Below are 25,391 nucleotides of genomic sequence, written 5' to 3'. Positions count from 1 at the left end.
TAGTGCGTCAGGCGGAGGAAGTAGCAGCGTCACGGGTGCAGCAGCGCCATTTCACTTTTCATTCAGTAGCGAGGCCTACGTCGCTTTCGAAGGTGAGTTGGAGATATTACGTTCAATACGTGAGGTGAATACATATTTTAAGAAAGTGGTGACGCGGAACTTTGACCGTAGCGCCGATACAGATGTTTAAACGGACGTTGGAAATGACGGGGCGGACGACTGACGCGGTTAGCCAGCTAACCTGTTAGCTCCCTGAACTCCTCCGCTTTCACCAGCCAAACATTACAACGCGTTTCCAAACGGAGCGGAGCAGTTATGAAGAACTAGTGTTGTTGAAGTTTATAATTAACGAGCCGAGATGTTTAAACTGCAGCGGTCGGGGCTTCTTACCACGAGAGTAGTGCAACACACTTATATAACAAATACCGTCGCTTTACGTGAAGCCGTCCTCGTTGTTTACCCTAGTTGGCCTTTTTTGTTGACACATCTGCGTCAGCAAACAAACGTCGCAAAGTGGTTGATGTGAGGTTTCAAAACGGACCCAGCTTCGGTGAGGAAGGCGCGTTAGATGAACGGTGTGATTTGACCGAGACAGCCAACAGATGGGGCCGAAAGCCGCCATCTCTCGTCGCCGCAGGTGTGACCCGTATGTAGACCGCGGGTGTGACCCGTATGTAGACCGCAGGTGTGCAGACTTCACCACCGGTTTGGTTCTTTTGCTCTTGTTCGTATTGTTTTGGTAACGCATATTTGTGTCCTCTTTGTAACACTCACCCGTGCGCGTCATTGGTTGATCGTTGAAATCTGCGATCGTACCGATTGTGCGAGTCAAAAAAAAAATCATCAGGGCGGGTCTCACAATATCGTGATGTGACACGTTATAGCTCCTTTTATAGCTGCAGGGCGATAACGGCAAGAAATCAATCGCAGCATTTTGAAATGCTTGTAAGCACGTTGTCTTTAGCTCCGCTTCTTACCCGGATGGACAAACGAGGTGGTCGGTACACCTGGTCTTGTTTACAACGTAAAATCGTGTCGGTTTGGTCGACAGCTGTCTCAGCTGGTCTCAAATGCACATCGACAAGCAGCTAACTCAAACATGTTGATGTTACAGCCGCAGCGCGCTACCGTGCACGCGTAAAGGATCAGGAAAGAGACCGACAGTGTCGGTAAAACCTTTTTTTTTTTTTTTTTTGTGACGGTCCGTCATCCCACCGAAAGGGTTTGTCCCGGTATTCCTCACAGCTGTTACACGGTTAGCTGCCTTTATAAGCCACTGTTTGCATTAACAGCTGTTCACTGAAGTCTTCTGTTTCGGGAAGACTTTCAGCCATCCTGTTTTTATTCCATTCGTCAAAACAAAACGTAATACGCGACTTTCTCTTCTCTCCCGGCAGGCTGACAGCAGACTGTATCAGCATATCTGTGTAAACCGTTTCAGCAAATTATTACCTCGTGAATAATTATTTATCGCAGGACTCGCCGCTCCTAAATAAAGTGATCACCGAGTGTATTTAATTGCACCACAATGTTAATTGACTTTTTTTTTTTCTTCTTCTTCTTCTTCTTCTAAATCTCCCAGGACACACAGAACTTCATCATGGTGAAAATCTTTATCGGCAACCTCGCCTGCAACACCACCGCGGATGAGCTCCGAGAACTCTTCGAGAAGTATGGCAAAGTCACCGAGTGCGACGTTGTCAAAAACTACGGTTTTGTGCACATGAGCAACACCACTGAGGCGGAGGAGGCCATTCAAAACCTCCACCAGCATCAGCTGAATGGCTGGCGCATGAACGTGGAGATGAGCAAAGGGAGGCCCAAGTCCACCACCAAACTGCATGTGAGCAACCTCGGGGAGGGGGTCACCGTCGACGTGCTGCGGGCCAAGTTTGGAGAGTTTGGCCCAGTGGTGGAGTGCGACATAGTGAAGGACTACGCCTTTGTTCACATGGAGAGAATGGACGATGCCATGGATGCCATCAGTAAGCTGGACAACACGGCCTTCAAAGGTGAACTCCCGGGCAGGGCAGAGCGTATCTTTGCTGTCTGTAAATACCAATTTGGATTCTGTTCTGTCGCCGCACAGCTTTCATGATGAGTAAAATCCTCTAGCTGGTTTATTTTCTCATAAAGAGAGTGGGGGTCACCTTTTCCTTTAAGTGATCAGGTGGACTGAAAGTAACCTCTTAACAGATGTGGCGTTTGTATGTTGTTTTACGAGAAGTGGCCGCGTGACTGGTGAATCGACTCTGCGCCAGCGTAGAATCACCTGCACGCTGCGCTGCAGATTCTTTCGCTTCGCTCAGTCATTGTTGGTCGGGCGACTTTGTAGCGTGTTTTTAAAGTCGGTAGGAGACTTTTCGTGTCCGAACCCAACGGTCTCATGCGTGTCTTCTCTCTCCTCACAAGGCAAGCTGATGAACGTACAGCTGTCCACCAGTCGGCTGCGCACTGCCCCGGGAATGGGAGATCATACCGGCTGCTTTGTCTGCGGGAAGCACGGCCACTGGTCGAAAGACTGCCCGGTCAGTCGGAACGGTAGCTACGGCGACGACGCGAGAGGTTGCGGCGACCGAGCCCCCCCGCTCGGTCCCCCGGGTTACGGCGGCGGCGGCTACGGGATGGCCTCGCCTCCACCAGGTGATTACGTAGGGGGTTCTGCGTACAGTCGGGGCGGTCACGTCGGTGGGATGCCGCCTCCCCCTCGCAGGCTCAGCGGCTACGGCTCTGAGCTGGGGGATCGATATGCCGGCAGGGCAGCAGGCTCGTACCCCGACAGGCCCCCGGCTCACGACCGCCTCTACAGCAGCGTCGACTATTACGAGAAGTACAGAGCTAACCCTTACGGCTCCAGCTACTTCGAGGATCGTCGCATGTCCTATGTCCCTCCTCCCCTTCCTCCTCCTCCTCCTCCTCCCCCTCATCCTTCCTCCTTCCCAAAGTTCCCAACCAGTGTGGATCCATACGACCGGCAGCCGTTACCTCCGCCCACATTAGCTTCTTCAGCTGCCGCCTACTACGCACCGGAGCGCAGCTCGGTGCTCAGACGAGTGCCGGTCTCCTCGGCCGGCTACGCCTACGAGCGAACACGTCTGTCGCCGGTGTCCGCCTCCAGGAATGCCTACGCTGCCTCGCGTCCCAAGGATCACAATGTGCCGCGATATGCGCCTTACTAGAGCCGTGGTGCCAAGGTGAGCAACACAGTAGCAAAATATGGCGGTTTATTGGGATATTTTACTGTAAAACTCGAAATCTGCTTTAACTTGGATTTTTATTTTATTTTTTTTTAAATTTTTATAACGTAATGTTTCCTCTAAAGCTTGCACTGCGGGTGATGGGGCGTTAAACCCCGTTTCTGAAAAGGGAATGCTTTGCTCTCTTTCTAGGTCTGTTTGCGAACCGCAGGACTTTTCATTTGCCGCTATTTCTTCGAGCCGCGTGATTCCATCGGTCTCGTGCGGCAAAGAATACGAGAAGCAGGAAATTCAGTTTGGAAATTGGGTCGGCATTTTCCATCCACCCGTGATTGCCGGCAGATGAATCAACCTTTCGGTCGTGTTGTTTGCTTGTTTTCTGAGAGGAGGGTTTATGAAATGCCACTGTTTGACATTCATGATGTATAAAACAGTAATTTTCTCACTTTGCAGGTTTTCAGCTCAGTATGTGTTTTCTTTTCTTTCTTTTTTTTCTTGCCTCTTTTTTTTTTTTTCATCACACAAAACAGATGGTTTAAATCTGCATGTTAATTGTTTTACTTCTGTTTATGTAATTTAGAAGTGTTCTTGTTTCATCCGTATATGAACATTTACCTTATTTTTCGGGAACGGGACGTGGATTAAGAGTAGCAGAGAAGGATCTTATCTCACTCCATCAGTGTTTGACTTAAACGTTTTTGTGGAAAGTTGATCATCATTGGCACGTAGCGGGGTCCATGACTCCACGTGTGTTTTATTTCATTGCAGCTCAACTCAATCCAGAAGTGGACTTCTTTTGTGCACAAAAGCATGAACCACCCGTAAGCTGTTTGGCGGGAATGCAAACCTGCCGAGTCTTCCCTCTGTAGCTCATTTTAAAAGACTGAATCTATACTCATGCAGGTCAGTTAGGATGTAGAAACACATTTGGAGTTTGAATCTAAGATCAGACAAATCTCAAACATTCCAGCTTCGAATTATCTTCTGATTTTGAATGTATCCACAGGATATAAAATTGGTACATTTCACAACAGTTGAGGTGTATATTCTTCAAATACAAGAGTTAGGGACAGCAAAACAAGAATTATCGCTGATGTAAAATGTGCTTTTTAGTAAGATTGTTTTCTTCCCACTGACAAATGTTGCTGCATTTGTGTGTAACTGACAACAGGAACAAAAAAAACAACAACACATCATGTCTTATTGTATCCATATAATTCAGAAGATGCAGAAATGTGACGAGGCGCTTTGGGCTGCCAAGTTCATGAGGCAGTCGTGTTTTTGTTGAAGGTGCCTTTTGTTCTGCATACAGGTGGTTCTGAAGTTTGTATTTTTCATACTAGCTGTAAAATACCAGCATACATTAAAAATCTGAAATAAATATGATTTTTAATAAAAACCAAAACTTATTTTGGTGACTACAATGGAAGTGGTTTTTTTTTTAATATATATATTTAGTTTTTAACATTAGGACTAGATTTTTTTAGAAATTTGTAATTTGAGGGCTTTAAATTAAATGAGAAACGGACGTCTTAACGTGTGATGAGGAATCACGAGCAAGAATGTTTGGGAGCCACTGGATACGTCCCCTGAAATATAATACTACATTTAACATTTAAGTTGTCTCATTCTCCAAACTCCAACCTGAAACAAAAGAGCGTTGCATGATCTTTGTTTAATACCAGTCGCATTTTTCTAGACCTGATTGCATTCATTATGGCCGTCAGAAATATCTTCGAAAATGGATTTTTCCAAGTTATTCAGATTTGCTTATATTCCTTCATTGATTTAGTTTATTCTGTTGTGACTTTTTCATGTTTTTTTTTTTTTTTTTTTTTTTACTACAGCATACGAGCCAGTACAAATATAAATAGAGCAACATACAGCAAAAGAACAGAATAATAACCAAACAATATCTTGTAGGGGGTGAAATTTGACTTGACCAAAATGTATTGTTTGAATTCTGGATTATTATTATTATTATTACGGATATGTTTTTGCGTTCATTCAGAAAAAAAACAACAAAAAAACGATACATTCTTTCAAATTCAGCGCGCATTGTTTATTCTGTTAGCGTCTTGAGCCTTTGACGTCACAGAGGTTACGTCCATTGTTTTGTGTCCGGTCCGATGGTCGGAACCAACGTGAAGGCGGAACCATCGGGTTGCTGGCGCCGCCCACAAAGCGCAGCGGAGCCGTTGGTAGAACCTCACGTCCGTCGGTGCAGCGCGCCAGACGCCATTTCACTCTTCGAGGGTCGAAACACGAAGACGACAACAATAAGAGGTACGAATACAGGCACTTCAAAAATTAGAAGAAAGTGAAGGCATCTTCGTTATAAAAATGTTTTATTTATTTATTTATTTATTTTAAACTGTACGTGCGCCGTAGTTCCTATTGCGGCCTGAAACTAAAACACGGTTGCTGTAAAAACGTACGGATTAGCTAAGCTAACTTCTAAGCTATCTGCGTGCGACTTGTGCGGTAAAGGCCAGAGCCCGAAAGCGTCGAGAAGCGTGTTCCGTAATATGTCGGTACCTACTAAAAATTTTTTTTTTTAAAAAAAAACCCAGTATAGTGACACGTACTCGTCGGTTCGTGTGCCACAAATTGTGCTAAAACCAGCTATTTGTGGTAACGCAGCTTTCGTTAGCTCCGCAGCTAACAAAAGTGATTAGCCGCCGAGCTACGAAGCATCACGCGAGCGATCGACGTGCGACCTTTTGTGTCTTTTTTATTTATTTTTTTTGTTTGTTTGTTTGTTTGCAAAGTAACTTAAATCATTTGTTATTCGAGATCGGCTTGTTGGTTTTTTTTTTTCCGCTAAACGCCGCTTATCGTCTTCGTTCCGCGGTTTTTTTCACGCGACACCAGCTGCATGTAAACAAATCATTTGTGCGGTGTTTTGCACGAAGATAAAGATTCTCTCACCCCCCCGTTGAATCGACGCCACCGGCCCACCGCGACACTACTTCCGCCTGCTTTTGGCGAATTTCATGATGAAACTGTAATTGTTGTGATGAATCTAATGCTCGGGAAGTATAGTAAGACAACTTTTTCTTCCGCTTTTGCTCTTGAATTTTAGAGACGTGTACGAGGTTGCATCGTGGCGTGGCTGCAACCAGCGCTAACAATCGTTTATAAATGTAGGAATCATTTAGCTCTTTTCCTAATGGTGCCACATCGTTTATTTTCTGGCATGTGTAAATATTCCTTATGTTCCACTTTATGTTAATATTATCTATTGGATCATTCATTATTAGCAGGCGCATTCTGGTTTGATCATCTGAATGCAAGCTGCGGGTGAACTTTGTGAATCCAAATCTATCAAAACTATCAAAATAACAGTAATGCTAGTTTGGATTTAGGTTCGGTGGTTTAAATTGATTCACTAGAATTGTGACGATAATAATCATCTTCTTTTTTTAAATTTCTTCTCTTTTAGTGACGTGGAAGCTCCACAATGGTGAAAATATTCATCGGGAACTTGTCACCAGACACTACATCAGACGAACTTCGGTCTCTCTTCTCCCAGTATGGCAAGATTGCAGAATGCTCTATTGTCAAGAACTTTGGCTTTGTGCACATGGATGACAAAGCGGAGGCAGAGGAAGCGATCCGCAACCTTCACCATTACGAGCTCAACGGCCAGCCCATGAATGTAGAGTTGAGCCGCGGCAAGTCGAGAGGATCCACCAAACTGCACGTTGGCAACATTGCCTGCACCAACCAGGAGCTCAGGGCCAAGTTCGAAGAGTTTGGTGCAGTGTTGGAGTGTGACATAGTAAAGAACTATGCTTTTGTGCACATGGATCGAATGGAGGATGCCATGGAGGTCATTAATCAGTTAGACAACACTGCTTTTAAAGGTGAACTCTTGGGCCGGGCTTGATGGGGAGTTTTAATTTACGTTTAACTTGAAAGTATGTAGAATATTTAATGCTGTTCGTGTGAATCCATGGGTAAGTTTACGGATGGAAAACAGGTGAGTAAAAAAAGAAAGAAGAATGGAAAACGGTAAGCTGAGGAGAAAAACAGACAGCGCAATTTTAAAGCTGGTATCCGTAATGTCATCGATAAGATCCATTTGTATGGTGGACACAAACAGGCACCGACTAGAAGTTCTGACTGACACGTCACACCGGTTGTTATTCGAAGTACAGCTAATTTAGTATTGGGAGGAAGTAATAACCACTTCTCTATCATTTTGTTTCAAATTAGTATCTGGATCTGGTTATAATTCATTCGGTTCCTGCGCGCATCGATGCTGACATGCGTTTGTCCGCGTGATCCCAAATTGAGAGCTGCATGAGCGAAGTCCACGAAAACCCTCAGAAACACGAGCGCTTAACAAAATTTTATCGGGATATCATTTTAGTCGCCCCCCCACCCGCAGCAGGTAAAGATGTGTGGAAAGTTACGGATTTCAGCTTTAATAACCAGATTTTTGAATGCTCAATTTATAGGCAATGTTTTACTGCTATTTTGGGGGTGTTATGCAGCTTTTTTGGAAAGATTGATGGTTTGGAGACTTGACTCGCAAGGAAATGTCAAATATTCTATTATTTAGAACCAATGCAAGCACAAGTCCTTATTGAGTCTTTTCTTTTTAAGGCAAGCTGATGAGCGTGAAGCTTTCGACTAGCCGACTGCGTACTGCGCCGGGAATGGGAGACAGATCAGGTTGTTATCGTTGCGGGCAGGAAGGCCACTGGTCCAAAGAATGCCCTCTAGACCAAAATGGCTTCCATAGAAACGGCTCAGAGCCAAAGTCTGATGGATTCGATGCCTCGAGATTTGGCGGGCGTGGTCGCAGCGGGGGTTATCATCCGGACTTCAGCGGCGATCCAGATTTCGGCGGCGGTTACGCTCCTGTTCACGGTTTTTCCCGGGGTTCCGGTCACAGCAACAGCATGGCGGGTTTCAGAAGAGGTGCGGGCTATGAGGGCGCAATGAGATACGGGCCACACCCAGGTTATGGCATAAGTGCTATTGCCGAACCTAGCATGGCTCGGATGTATGGCAGCGAGGCGGCATACAGGAGCAACGGGTCACTCTATGGCGCGGTACCAGCCTACCCGATGCGACGGTCACCGTATGATGAAAGGGATCCGTACGGGGTCGTGGACTACTACGAGAAGTACAGGGCCAATTCTTACGGAGGCAGTTATTTCGAGGAGCGCCGCGGTGTCCCCTTGCCTGCTCCATCAACACCTTCCTCCACAGCTATAATGAGGGATCGGGCGCCCCCCTCTAGCCTCGACGCATACGAGTGCCCGCCCCTCCCTCCTCCACCAGCCCCGGTCTCCTCATACTACGCACGTGACCGGAGTCCGATTCGGAGAGTCACCGGCGAGGCGGATGGATACACATATGAGCGTTCGCGCCTTTCCCCGGCGACCGCCCCCCAAAGAAGTTCCACCTTCGAGCATCCGCGGGATCCCGGCGCGGAGCGGGCACGATATACATACTAATCCTTTTCCCCATGCAGCCACGTGAGAGCTGATTCCCATTTAGGTGGTAGGATAGCTCCAAATGCCATTTGAATCACTGAAATTTACCCATTTAACAGTGTATCTCATTGTTGTTCTGAGGCTAAAGTCAGCCCTCTTGTGTGTATGAGGCTGGTAGGTAGGTATTAAGAGGAAGGTTACAGTATATCTTGCCCATTTATAATGGCAAATGAGCACGATCTCATTGTAGGTTGTACTTCACAATGCAGTACAAACTAATTGCTCAGTTAACCACCTTTCATTGTCCTATTTACGTGTTGTGGTATTGGTGCAGTTCTGAGATGACTTTAGCCAGTGTTTAAGTGCAGGTGCCGGGTTAATCTACAGCCTGGTGCCATTCATCATACATACAATTTAAAAGATAAAATTAGTGCATGGTGCATGTTTCAAGGGGAGTCTTAGGGTTACGTTGATTAAACTTAAAATTCTATTTAGCAGCATTTTTATGTGTAACTGTGCATTTTAGTGTATTTGTGTTTTGTGGCAGTCACATCGTTACTGCATTTGTGAGGCAGCGGCAAAACAAATGTGAAGGCTGTACGCTTCTTCACCTACTTGCGCAAATATGGAGCTGCTCAGAATTAAACATTACACTTTTGTATTTGGGTTATATCAAACCATTTGTGAAATTAAGGTGGAACTTTTATTTTTATGAAGCTGCATTGTGATCATGCTTTCTTTTAACTTCCTTTTGTTATTGTCGTGAGTAGGCACATTTAATTACATTAATTTCCATTGCTGTGTTAAAAAGACTTCACATCTTAAACATGTAATGTCATAATGAAAAGACCTCAAACGCCTATTCTGTCTTGATTTCGCATTTATTAGGTTAAAAATAAAGTCTTGTGTAAAGTTTAAATATTGTGATCTGAGGTTTTGTGTTTCGTCTTCTGGAGGCTGTTTCATAAAAGCAAAATTAGGAAATCCAGGATAACAAGACCTAAAGCGAGGCTTGACCTCGTCTAGTCGGTGAATCCCGGCTTAATCTTCTTCACGATTGGCTGAGCCTGTCTGAGAAGGTGCGGCTTGGTCAAACCAGGAGTAATTAATGTGGGTAAATGCGCTTTCGCGTCGGCCTTCAAAAGACAGATTTACTATTGGGAAGATGAAGAAGAGGTGTGCGGCATACTTTACACCCAGTGAGCAAAAAAGGAACGCCGTGGCTGTAATTAAAGAGTGAAAAGGAGGAGTAGGAAAAAACTAACATCTGCTAACCTTTGAACTTAACTGAAACTCATAATTGTTATTTTCTCAAACTCCGATTTTCAGCATTTCCTACTGCGTACAAGAACATAGAATTTACGAAAAAGAATAGCCCAATGTCCTCGGGATGTCGGGGCACGGCTCTATGTTGTGCAGCGCTGACTCTGGGTGACGTTCATGCAGGTAAAAAGCCAAAGCTCTCCTGAGGACGAGCCACAACAATAATAAAGCGGCAGTCTTCATAAACGTATTTTAATGCAGGCTTATACCAATTGATTCACTATACTAATTGAGATCTATCTGATCGATATGATTTGTAACAGCCTCGTGAAATTCTTTGATCCTAATGTTCCAGTCCCTGTCATAAAATCTTGTGATCCAAAGCAGCACTGAAGTCTAGCAGTACAAGTATAGAAATGAGTCCATCGTCTGAAGCAAATAAAATATCGTTTATAACTCTCACCAACCCTGTTTCTGTGCTATGATGCAATCCTGACAAACCCTGACTGGAAGTATTCAAACTGTAAAGAAGTTCAGGAAGAAGAGAGAGCTAAAGGAACAGAAGGCTCAACAGACCTGTGACTATTTGTAAGCCTGGCTACAGCTTGGAAAAGAAAACCTTGGGTTGTTCTTGTTTTCCTCTATTTATGATGAATAATGTGCAATTCTGGCACTATGGAAGGCTTTTTTTTTTTAAATATCTTTTCAGACCATCTTTCCAGGCCAAGTCAAATAATTCTAAATTAGTGGAGCACTTCCTTCCTTTCCGGCCTTTTGTGATGTCTGCCTTTAAAAGCCTTTTTTTGCAAATTGTACCAAAGGGGTGGCCTCTGGTTCATTACTCTCTTTTTCAGAGGGGCGACATTTTTGAATGGTGTAAGCAGAGTAGCAACAGCGTCATTAACAAGATGACCTACTTGTTTGGAAGTAAAGTAGAGGCGGTTCTTCCACTGTGATAAAGCAAAATGGCCAATCTACATCAGAACACAATAACTGTAAGAAATGGATTTTTGATCAAAGTGACCTGGCTGTTGGCCTGGTGATTTATGTCCCACTGCCTTCATGAAACCAAATCAAGGCTTAAATCAACCAGAATAACTGGTAAACCCTTAATCCCTGACCCAGGTTTTGCAGACAACCCTTCTGGTATAGCCTACGTGAAATCGGAATTTTACAGCACAGTGCACGAGTCAGTAAAAATTGAGATTGAGGACGCCATTTGGAAAATCACTGCAACTGTCAAGAAAAAGAAGAGATTAAAAAAATAATAATAAATTGCATTCATAATAACATGAAGTACCTCAGTTGAATGTGTTTATTTTTATGACCAAAAAAAAAAAAAGTCTTATACGCACGTTCAGAAGGAGCATAATAGGAGGAGTTTGGATTGACCAATAGCAGCGCTTCATACTGCGGCAGTTCGTCCCACGTTCTCAGATCAACCTTTGTGATTTTCTGCTGGGCGCCATTTTGATTGCGATATTGTGAGAGAGGCGCTGCGGCTCGTATTTAGCAGATATTGTTTTCAACGTTTAATTGTCGTTCGACAAGAGACTTTGAGCCATTTGAGTAAACTAAAAAAAAAAAAAAAAATGGCTACGGGAGCAAATGCAACTCCTTTAGGGAAGTTGCACCCAAGTATCGGCGCGAAACGAGGATTTGACGCCGGGCCCGGTGGGGGGAACGGATTGATGCCGACACCAGGGCCGCCCGGGTCCTTTCCTTCCCTGCAAGGTTTTCAACCTCCGATTCCAAACGCATCTTTTCCTCAGTTTAATCCAGCGACGACTTTTTCGACCCCGGCTCCACAACCGCCAGTTGCGGGGGCCGGACTGGCCAAACCCGGTAAGTTAACTTTGAGTGTCCGGTAACGGTCGGGAGCATTTGGACACGACGTCCCAATAGCTCGCTACCGCTAATGTCGCTAACTAACACAGGTTTCGGGCCTACACCGCTCCTGCCTTTGCGCGTAATGGAGACCGGTGCGGACTCCATTAGGGCAGTTGGCCGGAGATTGTTGAGATGTGTCCGTTTGGGTTGTCCTTCCTCCGGTAGCAAAATTTGCACATGAAATTTGCATTGAAGTGAAAGTCGGAATTCTGGGGGTCAAAAGCGAAATTAACGTTGCGTCGTGTTTTGTTTTATTTTTGACAATGAAAAAAGCCAAACTCCCATTATTATTATTATTTTTTTTTTTAAATATGGAAAACCACAACGAGGAACATAGTTGTGAGTCTTCTCTGAATCGTTAAGTTAACCCATTTTAGTGGCGTAATTGATGGCATACCCTTAAAAAAAATAAAATAAAAAATAAAAATCCCCCCCCCCGAGTCCTTTCTGTAATTCAGCTTCTTGTGGTTATCGGTGGGTCCAGCAAGGTTATGCTCTTTTGACGTTCATCCTGTAACGGAAAACACCGAAGCTGCACACGTAGTACATCCCTTTTCTCTCGGTAGATTTCGGCCAGAAGAAGTCAAGGAAGAAGAGTCGTTGGAGCAGCGAGACGCCCGATCAGAAGACTGTCATACCGGGCATGCCCACTGTCATTCCCCCCGGACTGACCCGAGACCAAGAAAGAGCATACATAGGTAAATGTTTAATAATCATCTTTTGTGCATACAGGCTGCTATGAACAGTTTAAAATGTAGTTTCTTTCATAATGTCTCGACAATTACATATGTTTGAGGTTCTAGTTTTCTTACATGGTGCACACCCGTTTTAATGTTATTTCCTGTTTGCTGAATTCCCAACAGTTAGAGCTTTCTAAAGACACCCACGAGATGCACTACTACCTAAAAAGGGAATCACGTTTCCTTTGTATTTACGATACAACCGCTGTCTTTCAACGAAGTGGGAATTGTCTAATATTGCCCCAACTGTTGAGACAAAGCAATAACTTCTGATGAGCAATGATCATAACTTGATATAAAGTGTTAATTGAGTTGATTTTTTTCTGTAATGGAGGGTTAAGTGGTTCTGCTGTGTTCTGTAGTCTTACGGTTTGCATACCATCGGGCACCCATTAGCAAGAAGAGTTTGAGATAAATGATTACGCACCACTGCTTGCTGTCCTGAGCCGCAGATCACTGCTCACCGTCTTGCCTGATCCCCTACACATCATCAATAATGTTCTGTGCATGGTGGAGTTACTCATAATGTCCTAATATTGCTCAAGTGTGCTCTGTTTATATTAAGTGTGAGCAATGCTGCTTCAACGGCGACCAATCCAACATTATTAACGCGATTAGTTGGTTTAATGGGCATGGCAAAATGGGAAAACACTTTTTTTGTGTGCGCCCCGAGTTTGGCCTTTCAATAAAAGAACAATCATACAAAACAAGACACTTTAACCACAAATGCCTTCCAGCAGCAGTGTAGCACAAACATGCTGCCTTCACAGGCCCTCAGCGGGTGTTCTGAAGCAGATGAGTCCCTTCGTCTATAACTAACATCATTATCGATGTTGTCCCCTCATTGGTAATGGTTGTTCTTCTTTGGTATGTAAACATTCACTTGTGCCCACCCTCCGTTGTCACGCGTATCGTTTCCTTTGCCCATCCAGTAGATCCCCTAAAAACATACATGGGAAAAGTTTTAAGATGAAATTGCTGTGAACCACCAGTCACAGGTCCTGTATTCATCTCTATAACCCAGAGTAATTGTTTCAGTGACCAGTGAATCTCTGTGTTTTCTGAGGGGGGGGGTATTTCATTGCAACTTCCATAATGTGCATGGGATGACTGATTGATTTATTTTTTTCACCGCCTTCTAAATGTTAAGAATCATTTCTGTCACTGCAGGCCGTCAGTGTTAGATCTGTGGCGTGCCAAAAGTGACCGTGATCACCTGTTTTTCTTATTGAAACGAAATAGACCAATCAGTGATTTCTAGGCCCGATGTATCCTTAAAATGCCAACGCCTTTAAACACAGTGCGCTGTCGTAAGTGAAGCCATGTCTTCACTGAAGAAAACCTCAGCACAGGTTTGAAGTATTTTATTGATTTTAACGGTGTGGCAGGCATTTTTAGGAATCATGGTCTCATCATTAACTGACATGTTGCCATTTGTAATCATTGTCTGAACCAAGGTTAGTCTTGTTTATGCTAATGTAAATGACCTCTAGAAGATACATTCATAATGGGTAATGTGTGCCTCTGATGTCTTAAAAAATGAGTAAGTGTTTTTTTTGCTTTAGAAACTTACCAGATGTTTATTTGAACTCCTTTTTTTATTTAACAGACTCACCATTTTGTCTTTGCCTCAGTAATGAATGAGACAGTGCTCTAATGTGCAGAGCGTTGTCTCTCTGATGTTGTTGTGGTAACCACATTTCTCTCCATCCTTGTTTTTCTTTCCTAACCTGAATTCTTCCAGTCCAACTGCAGATTGAAGACCTGACTCGTAAACTGCGTACAGGAGACCTGGGAATCCCTGTTAACCCTGAGGACAGGTCGGAAAAAGATTAAACCCACGAACAGTAACACTTTCTCTACCTTCTTGACTTTTTTGGAAGACAAATGTTGATTTTCAGTATATGTGTGGTTATTAGCATCAGGCTCAGATAACACGGTAGTATTAGGTGGGAATGCAGAGTCTAGTTAGCTACCCCCTAAGTGAAGCACAGCGTGTCTTAGAATCTTTTCGCAATGCCAAAGCTTAGCGCTAGAGAAGAAATGATCTACGTTTAGGGCTGGGTACCGAACCTCCATACTTCGGCACGGACCGAATTGCTTCGGTACTCTCTCGTGTCGAAACTGCCTTGTCATTTGGTACCAAATTTTGTAAACCCCATGATAGAGCCAATCTAATACAGTTTAGTTTTAAAACGCATAACCTTTGCTCCATTCACACACAATGAAATCTCATCAGCATCAGAGAGCAGCAGCATTGAACATGCGTTCCACGCAGAAGACCTGAGTCTTGCGGCAGCTTGCATGTGAGGTGTTCGGGGAACATCTGTAAATTGTAGCGACAGAAAACATTCTGGGTCACACTCTCCCCCTCTAAACTGCATGAACTCTTACGATTTGAAGCTGAATGTGAACAAGTATCATTGACCAGTCAAGGTATTGGTGCCAGTATGGAAAAAAAAAAAAATTAAACGATACCCAGCCCTAACTAAGCGTCCAGGGTTGCACCGTTTCCAGTGCAGACAGCTTTAGCAGGTGGTAGGTCCATATTCAATAACTAAGGTAGGTTTTTCTATCGATTTAAAATTTGTAAAAGAGGACATTAATTCTAAACTGCAGTGGAGTGCAAAAATGTTCACCCCATTGTTTTTATTTTAATGCCATTTTTTACAATCTCTAGTACAGCAGCTTTCTTAAAGAATTGCAGTACATGTAAATATTTTTACCTGAGACAATGAGACGTTTTTTTTAATTTTTTATCACATTGAAATAAAACAGATTCTTTAACCCTTTGCTTATCAATTTATGAAACTGAAACAATTGTGATTTAACAGGAAATTAATTGAAACCGTTTGCAAAAAGCTTCAGTGAAAACTTGCATGAGCAGAAATAAAAAAAAAAATAAAAAAGATGTGTTGGTAAAAAGAAATGTAAATGGATAAATATGAGACTTCTTTCTTGACACATTAACTCAAGGTCCACTTTCTGGCTTTTTTGCTGAGCTTTCAGTAGGAACATCATGGTCTTCTTCAGAGTAGGACGGAGTTTGCGCAGGGCTTAAGAACGACCATCTGCAGAGGAAGATTGTGAGAAGCCGATGAAAGTATTATTTTTTTAAAAAAAAGCTACCTAGTGGGCCTTGAGTTGAGTTTGTGTTTTGCTTTTTTATATTTATTCGTCAAACAAATGTTTACGTGACATGAGTCTCTGGTTGTGACGTTTCAATCTTGGGTAAAAATCATTTCACGTCATCTAAAGCAGGTTTGTAAAGTGCTAGTTAGCAGGGGGTCAGTGTGAGTTTAGTTCAGATGCATTGCAGCAATGATAATTTAGCAAGGTGCTACCACAGCTAAGACAACCGCCTTGAGTATTCTCACTGTTTTATTTGATATTTGACTTGACAGTGGAGTCATTGCTTCAGATTTAGCCTTCTAGTATTCATGCATCATGGTTTCACCCACTGCTTGTTCTGTGTCTGATGTAGAGTGCTGTGTGACTATATGACTACATATACAGTATGATACATAACGTATATGTAAGATTTTCCTCTGAAACAGGTTTGGGTCAATATACCACAATCTGTATAAATGGTCTTTGACACTGATTAACATAATGTTAGCTTTGAAGTTTAAAATAGTGGAGTTGAATTGGCTCTTCTGGGAAAGATCGCTGGATAAGGATTCACACCCATCAATTGATACTGCCTTGCCTGACCTTTTTTTTTTTTTTTTTTTTTTTTTTTTACTGATTATTACATAGCTATTCTTTTTTTCATTGATTGAGCTCATGGCGTGTAGCCGACTTCATAACATACCAGTGATGAATAGGCTTTTTATCTTAGACTAACAAATGATTTGTCGCTGGTCATCTCTGTTTGTTTTTTTTTTGCCGTAATATTGCTTGAAACATTTCCACCCAGGGAGAAGGGGGGAGTGTTCCAGTTTTCCCTCTGGACTCTTTGAGGTCCCGAAGAAAACTGCCAGAATTTTATGTGTTCTGGAGAAGCAATGGCCAGCTTATAACATAGTTTCCTTAAGGATCTGTTCCTGCAGGAAGTGGCTTGCTCTGAAGAGTGTGTGAAGTTGACTTCTGCTAGCTAAAGGCCCTGTCGCCTGCACACTGTTATAGAGTTTTGTCATCATAATCAGACGTCTCCACAGCAACCAAAATAAAAAGAAAGTTGATTGCAGAGCTGCAGCATTCTTATAAATCACTCCCCAATCAAATGTGACAAGAACCAACTTGGGGGATGTTTCAGGTTGTCACCGTTGGAAGTTTGAAGCATAAAAGGAAAACATTATTTTTTTCTCACTCCTCACATCACATGGACACAAATGTGGCTCTCTGATGGGAGAGCGTAGGAAAAGGTGGATATCTAATCTTAATTCCTTTTCTCTAACCCAAATTACCCCACGTCAACCTAACCCTTTTTCAAACACAGAGCCTCCTTAACGCAGCAACACAGGTTTTCAGCATCCAAGGGGAGGTACGGACCTCTTCCGCCACGTGAGCGCCAAGCAACTCTCAAAGCCAGCGTTTCTGCTTAGGATTGCGAATTTTGCTTTGGGTTCTTTTCTTACCTCCAACTTTCCTTTCTTGTAGGCCAACACTCCTGTATGCAGGTTTAGTTATGGCCCTGTATTTGCTTTTTTTTTTTTTATTGTTTTTTTTTTCCCTTTGTGGTTGATGCCCTGCCAGTGTATTGGGTTAATTACCACTAAACACTTTGGTTGCCCCCCTTTTTACCCCAAATTGTATGAAAGAATGGACTTTAGCCTTTGAAATGTCAGTGCAGAGTTCTACATAACTTTCTTTTGTGTTTGAGTTAGCTCCTGCACTGGCCACGAGTAACAGAGTCAGCATATGAGACTTTTCAGTTGATCCAAATTCCAAAACATTTCAGAGAGTTTAACGTTGTTGCTGAGACATGTCAGTACCCATTGATTCAAAATTTCCTGCTGATGACTTGAATTTTTAAAAGTCGTAGTCAGCCGTAGGGAGCCTGTGTGATGATTATGTCAGGGCTCCACTTCTACAAAGGTGCTGATGATGTGTTTCTTGTCTTTTGTCTCCCGCTCTCAGGTCTCCCTCTCCAGAGCCCATCTACAACAGCGAGGGCAAGAGGTTGAACACCCGGGAATATCGCACGCGAAAGAAGATCGAGGAGGAGCGTCACTCTCTAATCACCGAGATGGTTGGACTCAACCCCGAATTCAAGCCCCCTGCAGACTATAAGTAGGTTTTTCCTTCTTTTTTTTTGGCTTTTTTGTTTTGTTTTGCTTGCGACAAACAGTCTGTGTTCGTTTTAACAAAATAAAAGGCAGATTGTTTGTGTTTTATGTGGATGGAGGTTGTACTATGTGAGCACCCAGCGTGTCCACGGAAGTTGTAGAATACTGACGGTCAATCGTCAATGTCCATATCCTGCAAGTTGGTTAAATATGACCCTTCAGCGAAACAAGAAGGAAATGAATAACAAAATCTGCATGGTTTCCCTCTTATAAAGAAAACCAAAATGACAGTCTTGCCCTGCTGTAGTTTTCTGATAACGCGCACGAGAAACCGCCCAGTTTGAAAAATTCCAAGTTTTTGATGAAATTACAGCAGTGGAAAAGGTCTAATGACTGTTGAGATAAATGGTGTAGTCAGAAATCTGCTGCCGGTTTCTCCTAACAAATGCTTCTCTTGTACCCGTTTCCTAAAGGCCTCCAGCCACCAGAGTCAACGACAAAGTTATGATTCCGCAGGACGAATATCCTGAAATCAACTTTGTCGGTCTGCTCATCGGGCCTCGGTAAGTGAGACATCATTTTATTATCACAATGTTTGTTTTACACACTTTTCTAAAGCATTTCTTTATTATCACCAAAAGGGATGATTTGGTTTAAGAGGAGTCCTTGGCAGTGACCAGACATCCTCATCAATTGAATTGAATTAACAGCCGATACAGTTGGGAGTGAGTTGAGGTTCTCGTGTTTTCCTTTCTTGTTTAGCGGTAACACACTGAAGAACATTGAGAAGGAGTGCTGTGCCAAGATCATGATCCGGGGGAAAGGTTCTGTGAAGGAGGGGAAGGTTGGCCGGAAAGATGGCCAGATGCTGCCAGGGGAGGACGAGCCTCTGCACGCCCTGGTCACTGCCAACACGATGGAGAACGTCAAGAAAGCTGTGGAGCAGGTCAGCTGTTCTCCTCATCGCACTCCCATTGGATGCTCCCGTCTTTTCTTAGCTGGCACCTGATTTGGAGACTTGCGAGATCCGTTTATTGCTGAATGTATCTAGTGTACTTTTGGGAATGTATACGGTTTATCAATTGGATGAAATGTGTGTCCACAGATTCGCAACATCCTCAAACAAGGCATCGAGACACCCGAAGATCAGAACGACCTACGAAAGATGCAGCTGAGAGAGCTCGCTAGACTCAATGGCACGCTAAGAGAAGACGACAACAGGTGGGTCTCAGTGCCGCAGCTTTCTGGACACTTAAAATGTTGGGATGTCATTCAGAACTATTGTCGCAGTTTATTGGAGCCTTTCCCGCTCGCACATGTGCAGCTGTTCTTTACCGTGTTTCCTAAATGACATTAGAGACGGCCGATTTTAAAGGAAAGGTGCCTCTTCTGTCTCGTAGGATTCTTCGTCCTTGGCAGAACTCGGAGCCGCGCAGCATCACCAACACAACCCTCTGCACCAAGTGTGGTGGAGCTGGCCACATCTCCTCTGACTGCAAATACACCAGGTGATGATCAGCTGACAAAATTCAAACGAAAAATATAATGTGATGTCGCTTGTTTTAAATCTTGTAACAATGTTTGCCGTTTTGTGTTTGTAGCACATTTGCTGCCCACAGAGCGACGGGTGGCGAGCCCCCTCAGTCGGCCCAGGACAAGGCCCGTATGGACAAGGAGTATCTGTCCCTCATGGCTGAGCTGGGGGAGGCCCCGGTTGCCACATCTGGCGGAGGACACTCCAGTTCTCAAGGAGGAGGGCCTCGGTCCTCTGGCCCCAACAGTAACCAGCAACAGATGGTTAGTTGGGGATACGCGTGACTCCACAATCCTGCTGGTGTAGAGAAGTGTCTGAATGAATGAATGAATGAATGAATGATGATGATGATGATGATGACGACGGTTTGTCTTAAGCAGAATCGGCCCCCCTGGATGACCGCTAGCCCGTCTGAGACCAGGAACTTCCACAACATGCATGGAGGGCCTGGTGGCCACGGAGGACACGGAGGACACGGAGGACACCACAGCTACCCTCCCCCCATGCCCAGCATGGGAGGACCACCTATGCCCCCCAACCCCAATGGCCTGCCTCCCCCCTGGATGCAGCCCCCTCCTCCCCCCATGAGCCAGGGACCTGGACCTCACGGACACCCGATGGGTAAGAGCTGACAGGAACAGGGTTCAGGAGGTAGATATTGCAGTCGCAGGCCGTTTTGTAAAGCTCCATCATTTTTGATGATTCATGATTTATTTAATTTTTTACTTTGAGCCTATGATTCTTTAAGTAATGATGACATTTAACTTTTATTTGTTAGTAGTTTAATTAATCATTTAATCATTTGTTTTTCCTCGACTTGCAAATTTTTTTTTCCAATCCTGCAATTTACACACATCGCATAAAAATCCACAAAATCGCATTGCGATATTCCTTTTTAGACAGAAATATCCTGTAGTCTGAACGCATCATCAGAGAGCTGACGGATACTGGAGACAGATACAAGGTTGTAGGTTTTACTTGAGGAAGTTGTGTTACTGAGACGTTACCATTCCTGGAAAAGTTTGTCAGAGAAGAGCAGCATGTAAATGTACTTTCTTTATTTCTTTATTTGTGGTGTTATGAAATGTAATCAGAGAAGAACAAACTGTGGCGCAATAACTTAACTGTGAAAGAAAAGGAATGGAGAAAACAAAACATGTTTTTTTTTGGTTGTTGTTTTGTTTTATTAGGTCTGCTGCCTCCTCCAATGAGCATGATGCCGCCTCCCCCTCCTCCCCCCAGCAGCCAGCCGCCTCCCCCCCCCTCCGCTCCCCTGCCACCATGGCAACAACAGGCTCCACCTCCCCCTCCAACCAGCAGCATGGCAACGAGCACACCGCTGCCGTGGCAACAGAGTAAGACCCGCTAAAGCTTTATCCAAAAACCATTCAGCCATTCACTACCAACACACACAGCTCTGTGGGAATCACGGCATGTCTGCGGGAAAGATCCATCTCTGACACTTCGTACTTTTTATGTTGCATTGTGGGATACCTTGACCACTTGCATTGGGGTATAAAAGTATTCTCTAAATATAGTAACAAATCTACAAAACGACACCGCTTTTATTTTTGCTTCCACTTTTCACGAGTTGAATTGAAGGATCCTCAGACCTTTATTGTGACCAGTCATCGTGCCTGTCTTATCGATCACATCGATGCACAGTCATAATCACCGGATTGCGCCGTTGTCGTCAGAAACGAATGTGTATGTAGGTCGCTGGGTAACAGTGAAGCGATCGTGTGCCGTGTAATCGTGTTGTTACGTCCCCTTTGGCGAACACGAGGAAAAACGGAGACGGTAACAGAACAACCAAAGAGTTAAAGAAGCGAAATTAAGGAAAGACGCTTTGCCCTGCCATGTTAACAGTTGTACTGTAGGACCTGGATTATATTCTTATCTCCGGGTGTCAATTCAATATTTATTGCATTTAAAAAAAAAAAAAAAAAATTCTATTGGCAATTTTGTACGTATTGTGATTCGATGAGGATTTATTGCACTCCAGACCTGGTAAAAAAAAAAAAAACATCAGTCATACAAATCTAAAGACTACATGCCAACGGGCAAGAAAACGAGTTCCTCCAGTGACGGGAGCAGAAGGAAGCTCTCACCTTCCTGAGGAAGTATACGAAGTTTATAATCATAATCAGCTCCTGATTTTCACACGTTTCTGTGACTGGTGTCTCTGCTTTTCAGGCTAACTGTTATTGCATGAACTCGGTGAGAATAATCATTTAGATCTTGTTTCCTCCCCTTTTTTTTGTACCTTGAAGTGGCACTCTCTGAACTTTTTGGTGACCGCAAACAGTTAAATCTCCCAACTGTCCCCCCCCCCTCTGCAGATACCACCACCACGTCCAGCCCCGGCACCGCCACCCTGCCTCCATGGCAGCAGCCCCAGCAGGCGGCGGCCTCCGGAGCCCAGCCCCCGCCGCCCATGGGCACCCCGTCAATGGTTCCCCCTCCCCCCGGCGTGCAGCCCCCGTTGCCGCCGGGCGCGCCACCTCCTCCCCCTCCGCCGCCCCCGGGCTCTACTGGCATGATGTATGCCCCCCCGCCGCCCCCGCCGCCCATGGACCCTTCTAACTTTGTCACCATGATGGGGATGGGGGTTCCAGGCATGCCCCCCTTCGGCATGCCTCCGGCCCCCCCTCCACCGCCGCCCCAGAATTAACCCCGCCACAGAAGAATCGTCCACACACACACACACACACACACACACACACACACACACACACACACACACACACACACACACACACACGTTTCCACCCCCGCAGCACATTGTACACCAGAGACCCGATAGACTGATGTGATTATAAAGAGCATCGGTGTGTTCACAGATAACAGATGTAACCAGTGCTTTATTTTTTATTGATCCTTGATATTGTGAAAACATCTGAAACAGTGAAAGGCCGTGTAACGTTTGTATTTGTAACGTTGCGTAACTTAATTAGTTCTTCTTCCTGTTTTTAAAGTTCGTGGACACGAACTCTGTTGCTCTCGGTCACATGTTGAGCAGCGCTACGATCAGTTACATTAAAGCCCGGCCGAACTTTTAATTTGTGCTCACCATTCAAACCGCAACACTCGATTGGATTTTATATATCGAAGCTCAACTCGCATGATCCATTTTAAACCACCTCAAATTTCTACTTCTGTCCGTTCCCCGTCTTTGCTTTCAGTTGGATGAGATGAATATTTTTGTAATAACAAGATGTGAAGTGTATCTGAGTTCTGTAAAACCTCTGTAGTTATTGTCTGATATATATATATTTTTTTTTTTTTTTTTCTCCCCACAAATTTGTTTTCTGTCGTTTCCGGCCCGCGTCTCCGTTCTGACCGCAAGTCGGACGAGGAGAGTCGGTGCCGCGACCCGTTAGCTTCTGACCGCCTGCACCACTTGACTGCTGACAATATCCTTGTTTTCTAAATCTCTGCTCTGATAAGACGCTGTGTGCAGTGTTTGTGTTGCTTTCGCAAAGGACAAAAATATCAGTTCAGTCCCTCAACTTGCTAAAAGAAAAATGGTAGTTTTCTTTTTTCTTTTTTCTTTTTTTTTTCCGGAGTCAGTCTGTGTTATGGCGCTAGCCTGAATGAATAGCTGTTGAAATCTTTGCTTGGTTTAGTATTAAACTGATCCATTTCACCTTTTTGTCATCGAGTGCACTCTGGTTTTCTTCTTTCACGGACGTTGGACCTTTTGTGTCGAAGAGAGCTCGCCAAGTTATCCCTCCAGCCGGGGCTTCATTCAGACGTTACGTAACGCGATCCAGGAGCGTCCGCCGCCTCGCAAACTCCCAGAGCGACATTGATTTAAATGTTTTGTGTCCGGCCGTGTGGGAACTGCTGCTTTCTTCCGCTGCCGACATCGACAGCGGGATTTTGCTCGGCCGCTATCGAAGCGAGGTTTTTTTTTTTGTTGTTGTTGCCGTTTCTAAAGAGAGCAGCGACGAGACGAACCGCAGAATTGGAGCAATAAAAAAATAAAAAAAAACTATTTATCCACAATAAGCCATAACAAATCAATAGTATCAAAATTAAACACTTATTTGGGTTAGTTGGAGCCCTCACACATGGTCCTCTTACGAGTTGTTGTTTTTTTTTTTGTGGAGCTCTTAACTTATCTTCATCAGTGAAATCAATTTTGTCTCTGCTGTCATTATAAATAGTTCAGTTGTCAACATGTGACCCGATACGGATTTCTGGGAAAGCGTACGACTGAAGGGATCGTTTGGGTTTCACACCGCTTTCTACCGCATGTTGTGGTCTTCCTCGGCAGATGGGAGTGTTCTCGGCGGTCACGCAGCTCCCAACGTTACGGCCCTTTTCCTCACGTTACGTAATAACAGACCCGTTCGCCGAGACCCGTACGTCTCAACGTGAGGCTTCTCTCTCCGTGAAGACTGTGTGGACGTGTTGGAAAGCCCCGCGGAAAGCCAGTAAGTGAATATTTCGTGGTCTTGATGCCTCCAGTGCTTTGGACACAAAGTTTGTGGGGTTGTCCCCTCCCGTGTTCATTAAAGCGATCTCTGGGGAAAAAAAAAACCAGAAGGCGGGAAGCGTTCGCTTGGATTTGTGGGCGAGGGCGGAGCGGGCAGGATGGAGAAGAGGACGGGACGGCATCACCCGAGTGGTCGTACCCCGTCGAACACTTTTTACACGACACCGAAAATGTTTTGGAAAATCACTGGTAATGCACACAAGACTTGTTCCTGACGCAACGGTGTTTTATTACGTAATGAAAACAAATGAATCAGTGGGATGGATGGATAGATGGATGGATAGAGAGGGCTAGGTGGATGAATAGATATAATATCCTTTGTTGATTTGCACGTTTCTACCTGTGTGGGTATAAAAACACACCTGCAACCCCTCAGCGGCCGCAGGGACTCGAGGACGAACTGATCAGATTTGTGGGGGGGTCAAAGGTCAAGGTCACCGTGACCTACCCGTCGCGGTCTCTCACGGGATACCTTCGAGGCAATATCTTCTCATCCGGCCGTGAGGCGAACTCGAAGGGGTGACAAATTATCACACAAGCGTCGACCGGGATCAAATGATGACTCGACGACGTCGTACACCCGTCGGGGCAACTTCACTGTGGCATCGTAACGCTTTAAATCTTTTCTGACCATTTGCTCGGCACCAGAACTGAGGAACAGAAGGGGGGGAGGTGGGGGGGAGAGACTGTGACCGTCGGTCAGGCGTTGAGCTGGCGACGCTGATCCCGGGCGTCCACATTGAAACGGTGCCAATTATGAAGCTCTTGTCTCGTAGGATTGAAGATGTCTGCGAAGCCTCCCATGAATTAATAACTGTTGGAAAAATGACTCCGAGGCTCGGTTCAAAATCAAACGCATCGGACATTTATTCTTGCAAGAAGGAGCGACTACGTGCCATGCGTTCCCTTCGTATCTGCTTTCGTATGGTAATACTGAGTTGACCGTAGGTCACGAGATAAGGGAGTCGTCAATTAGACGCGGAAAGTAAAACGAAAAGGAATCACTTGCAACAAATGAGAGATAAACCCAAAGAGACTTTCCGGAGCCACAATGCAAACAAGAGGAAGAGACAAGTCTTTTCTTTCCATCATTATCCCTCCTGTTTCTACGAAGTATAACGTAACATGTACATAAAAAGGAAAAAAAAAAGAAGAATCTTTCCATCAATAACCTCTTTAAAGCTCCATCTATATTCGAAGCGTCGTCTGCTGTCACCGCTGCGACGTTTAAGTTCTGTCAGAATCTGCTTTATTGGCCAAACGCGTGGACATGTTGTCACTGCACATATCGGCCTCCATGATGAGTCTGTGCAGACGTGTCAACTGAAAACTTGACTGTTGGTCCTTGTTTTGGTTGAAGGTCACTTTCAGACTTTCAGATGTGGTTGAAAGCCCTGTAAAAAAAAAAAAAAAAAAAAAAGACTATTGACCTTGAATTAAAAGTCATTTCTTCCAAAGTTAAAAAATACACTTTAAGTTTGGCTTTCAACTTATGATATTTATATTAAACTCCAAATACAGGCTAAACTGCCACACCATTTTTTTTCCTCTTCAGCTCCGTAAGTCAAGAACAAATCCC

General features: G+C 44.3%; 3 protein-coding genes across 9 annotated transcripts; all 3 read left to right on the top strand.

Annotated features, from left to right (window-relative positions):
• The first annotated feature begins 10 nt into the window (after positions 1-10).
• LOC138626395 (RNA-binding protein 4.1-like) lies at positions 11-4,621 on the top strand. 5 transcript variants are annotated; one of them, XM_069708005.1, is made up of 4 exons: positions 11-92; positions 1,583-2,012; positions 2,413-3,194; positions 3,966-4,621. In XM_069708005.1, the coding sequence occupies exons 2-3, from the start codon at positions 1,601-1,603 to the stop codon at positions 3,177-3,179; spliced, it is 1,179 nt and encodes a 392-aa protein (XP_069564106.1). In that variant the 5' UTR covers positions 11-92; positions 1,583-1,600; the 3' UTR covers positions 3,180-3,194; positions 3,966-4,621. The 5 variants fall into 5 exon arrangements, with proteins under 5 accessions (XP_069564106.1, XP_069564103.1, XP_069564102.1 ...); XM_069708002.1 differs by having other exon boundaries at positions 3,390-4,621; XM_069708001.1 differs by having other exon boundaries at positions 2,413-4,621.
• A 754-nt stretch (positions 4,622-5,375) lies between these two features.
• On the top strand, positions 5,376-9,569 carry LOC138626394 (RNA-binding protein 4.1-like). Of its 2 annotated transcripts, XM_069707999.1 has the most exons (3): positions 5,376-5,483; positions 6,643-7,066; positions 7,812-9,569. In XM_069707999.1, exons 2-3 carry the CDS (start codon positions 6,661-6,663, stop codon positions 8,669-8,671), a joined length of 1,266 nt encoding a protein of 421 aa, XP_069564100.1. In that variant the 5' UTR covers positions 5,376-5,483; positions 6,643-6,660; the 3' UTR covers positions 8,672-9,569. The 2 variants fall into 2 exon arrangements, with proteins under 2 accessions (XP_069564100.1, XP_069564101.1); XM_069708000.1 differs by having other exon boundaries at positions 6,643-7,815.
• Positions 9,570-11,360: 1,791 nt separating this feature from the next.
• On the top strand, positions 11,361-22,968 carry sf1 (splicing factor 1). Of its 2 annotated transcripts, XM_069707996.1 has the most exons (12): positions 11,361-11,758; positions 12,370-12,501; positions 14,288-14,363; positions 17,626-17,778; positions 18,248-18,337; positions 18,537-18,720; positions 18,880-18,995; positions 19,175-19,282; positions 19,376-19,571; positions 19,689-19,929; positions 20,499-20,663; positions 21,651-22,968. In XM_069707996.1, the coding sequence occupies exons 1-12, from the start codon at positions 11,506-11,508 to the stop codon at positions 21,980-21,982; spliced, it is 2,046 nt and encodes a 681-aa protein (XP_069564097.1). In that variant the 5' UTR covers positions 11,361-11,505; the 3' UTR covers positions 21,983-22,968. The 2 variants fall into 2 exon arrangements, with proteins under 2 accessions (XP_069564097.1, XP_069564099.1); XM_069707998.1 differs by lacking the exons at positions 11,361-11,758; positions 14,288-14,363 and having other exon boundaries at positions 12,375-12,501.
• Positions 22,969-25,391: the final 2,423 nt, after the last annotated feature.

This window comes from Brachyistius frenatus, unplaced genomic scaffold (genome assembly GCF_029030835.1).
Source record: "Brachyistius frenatus isolate BFR_SWC_R1_liver_20210118 unplaced genomic scaffold, ASM2903083v1 Contig_73, whole genome shotgun sequence".
NCBI lineage: Eukaryota > Metazoa > Chordata > Actinopteri > Embiotocidae > Brachyistius > Brachyistius frenatus.
This window is presented reverse-complemented; position numbering and strand designations above follow the sequence as displayed.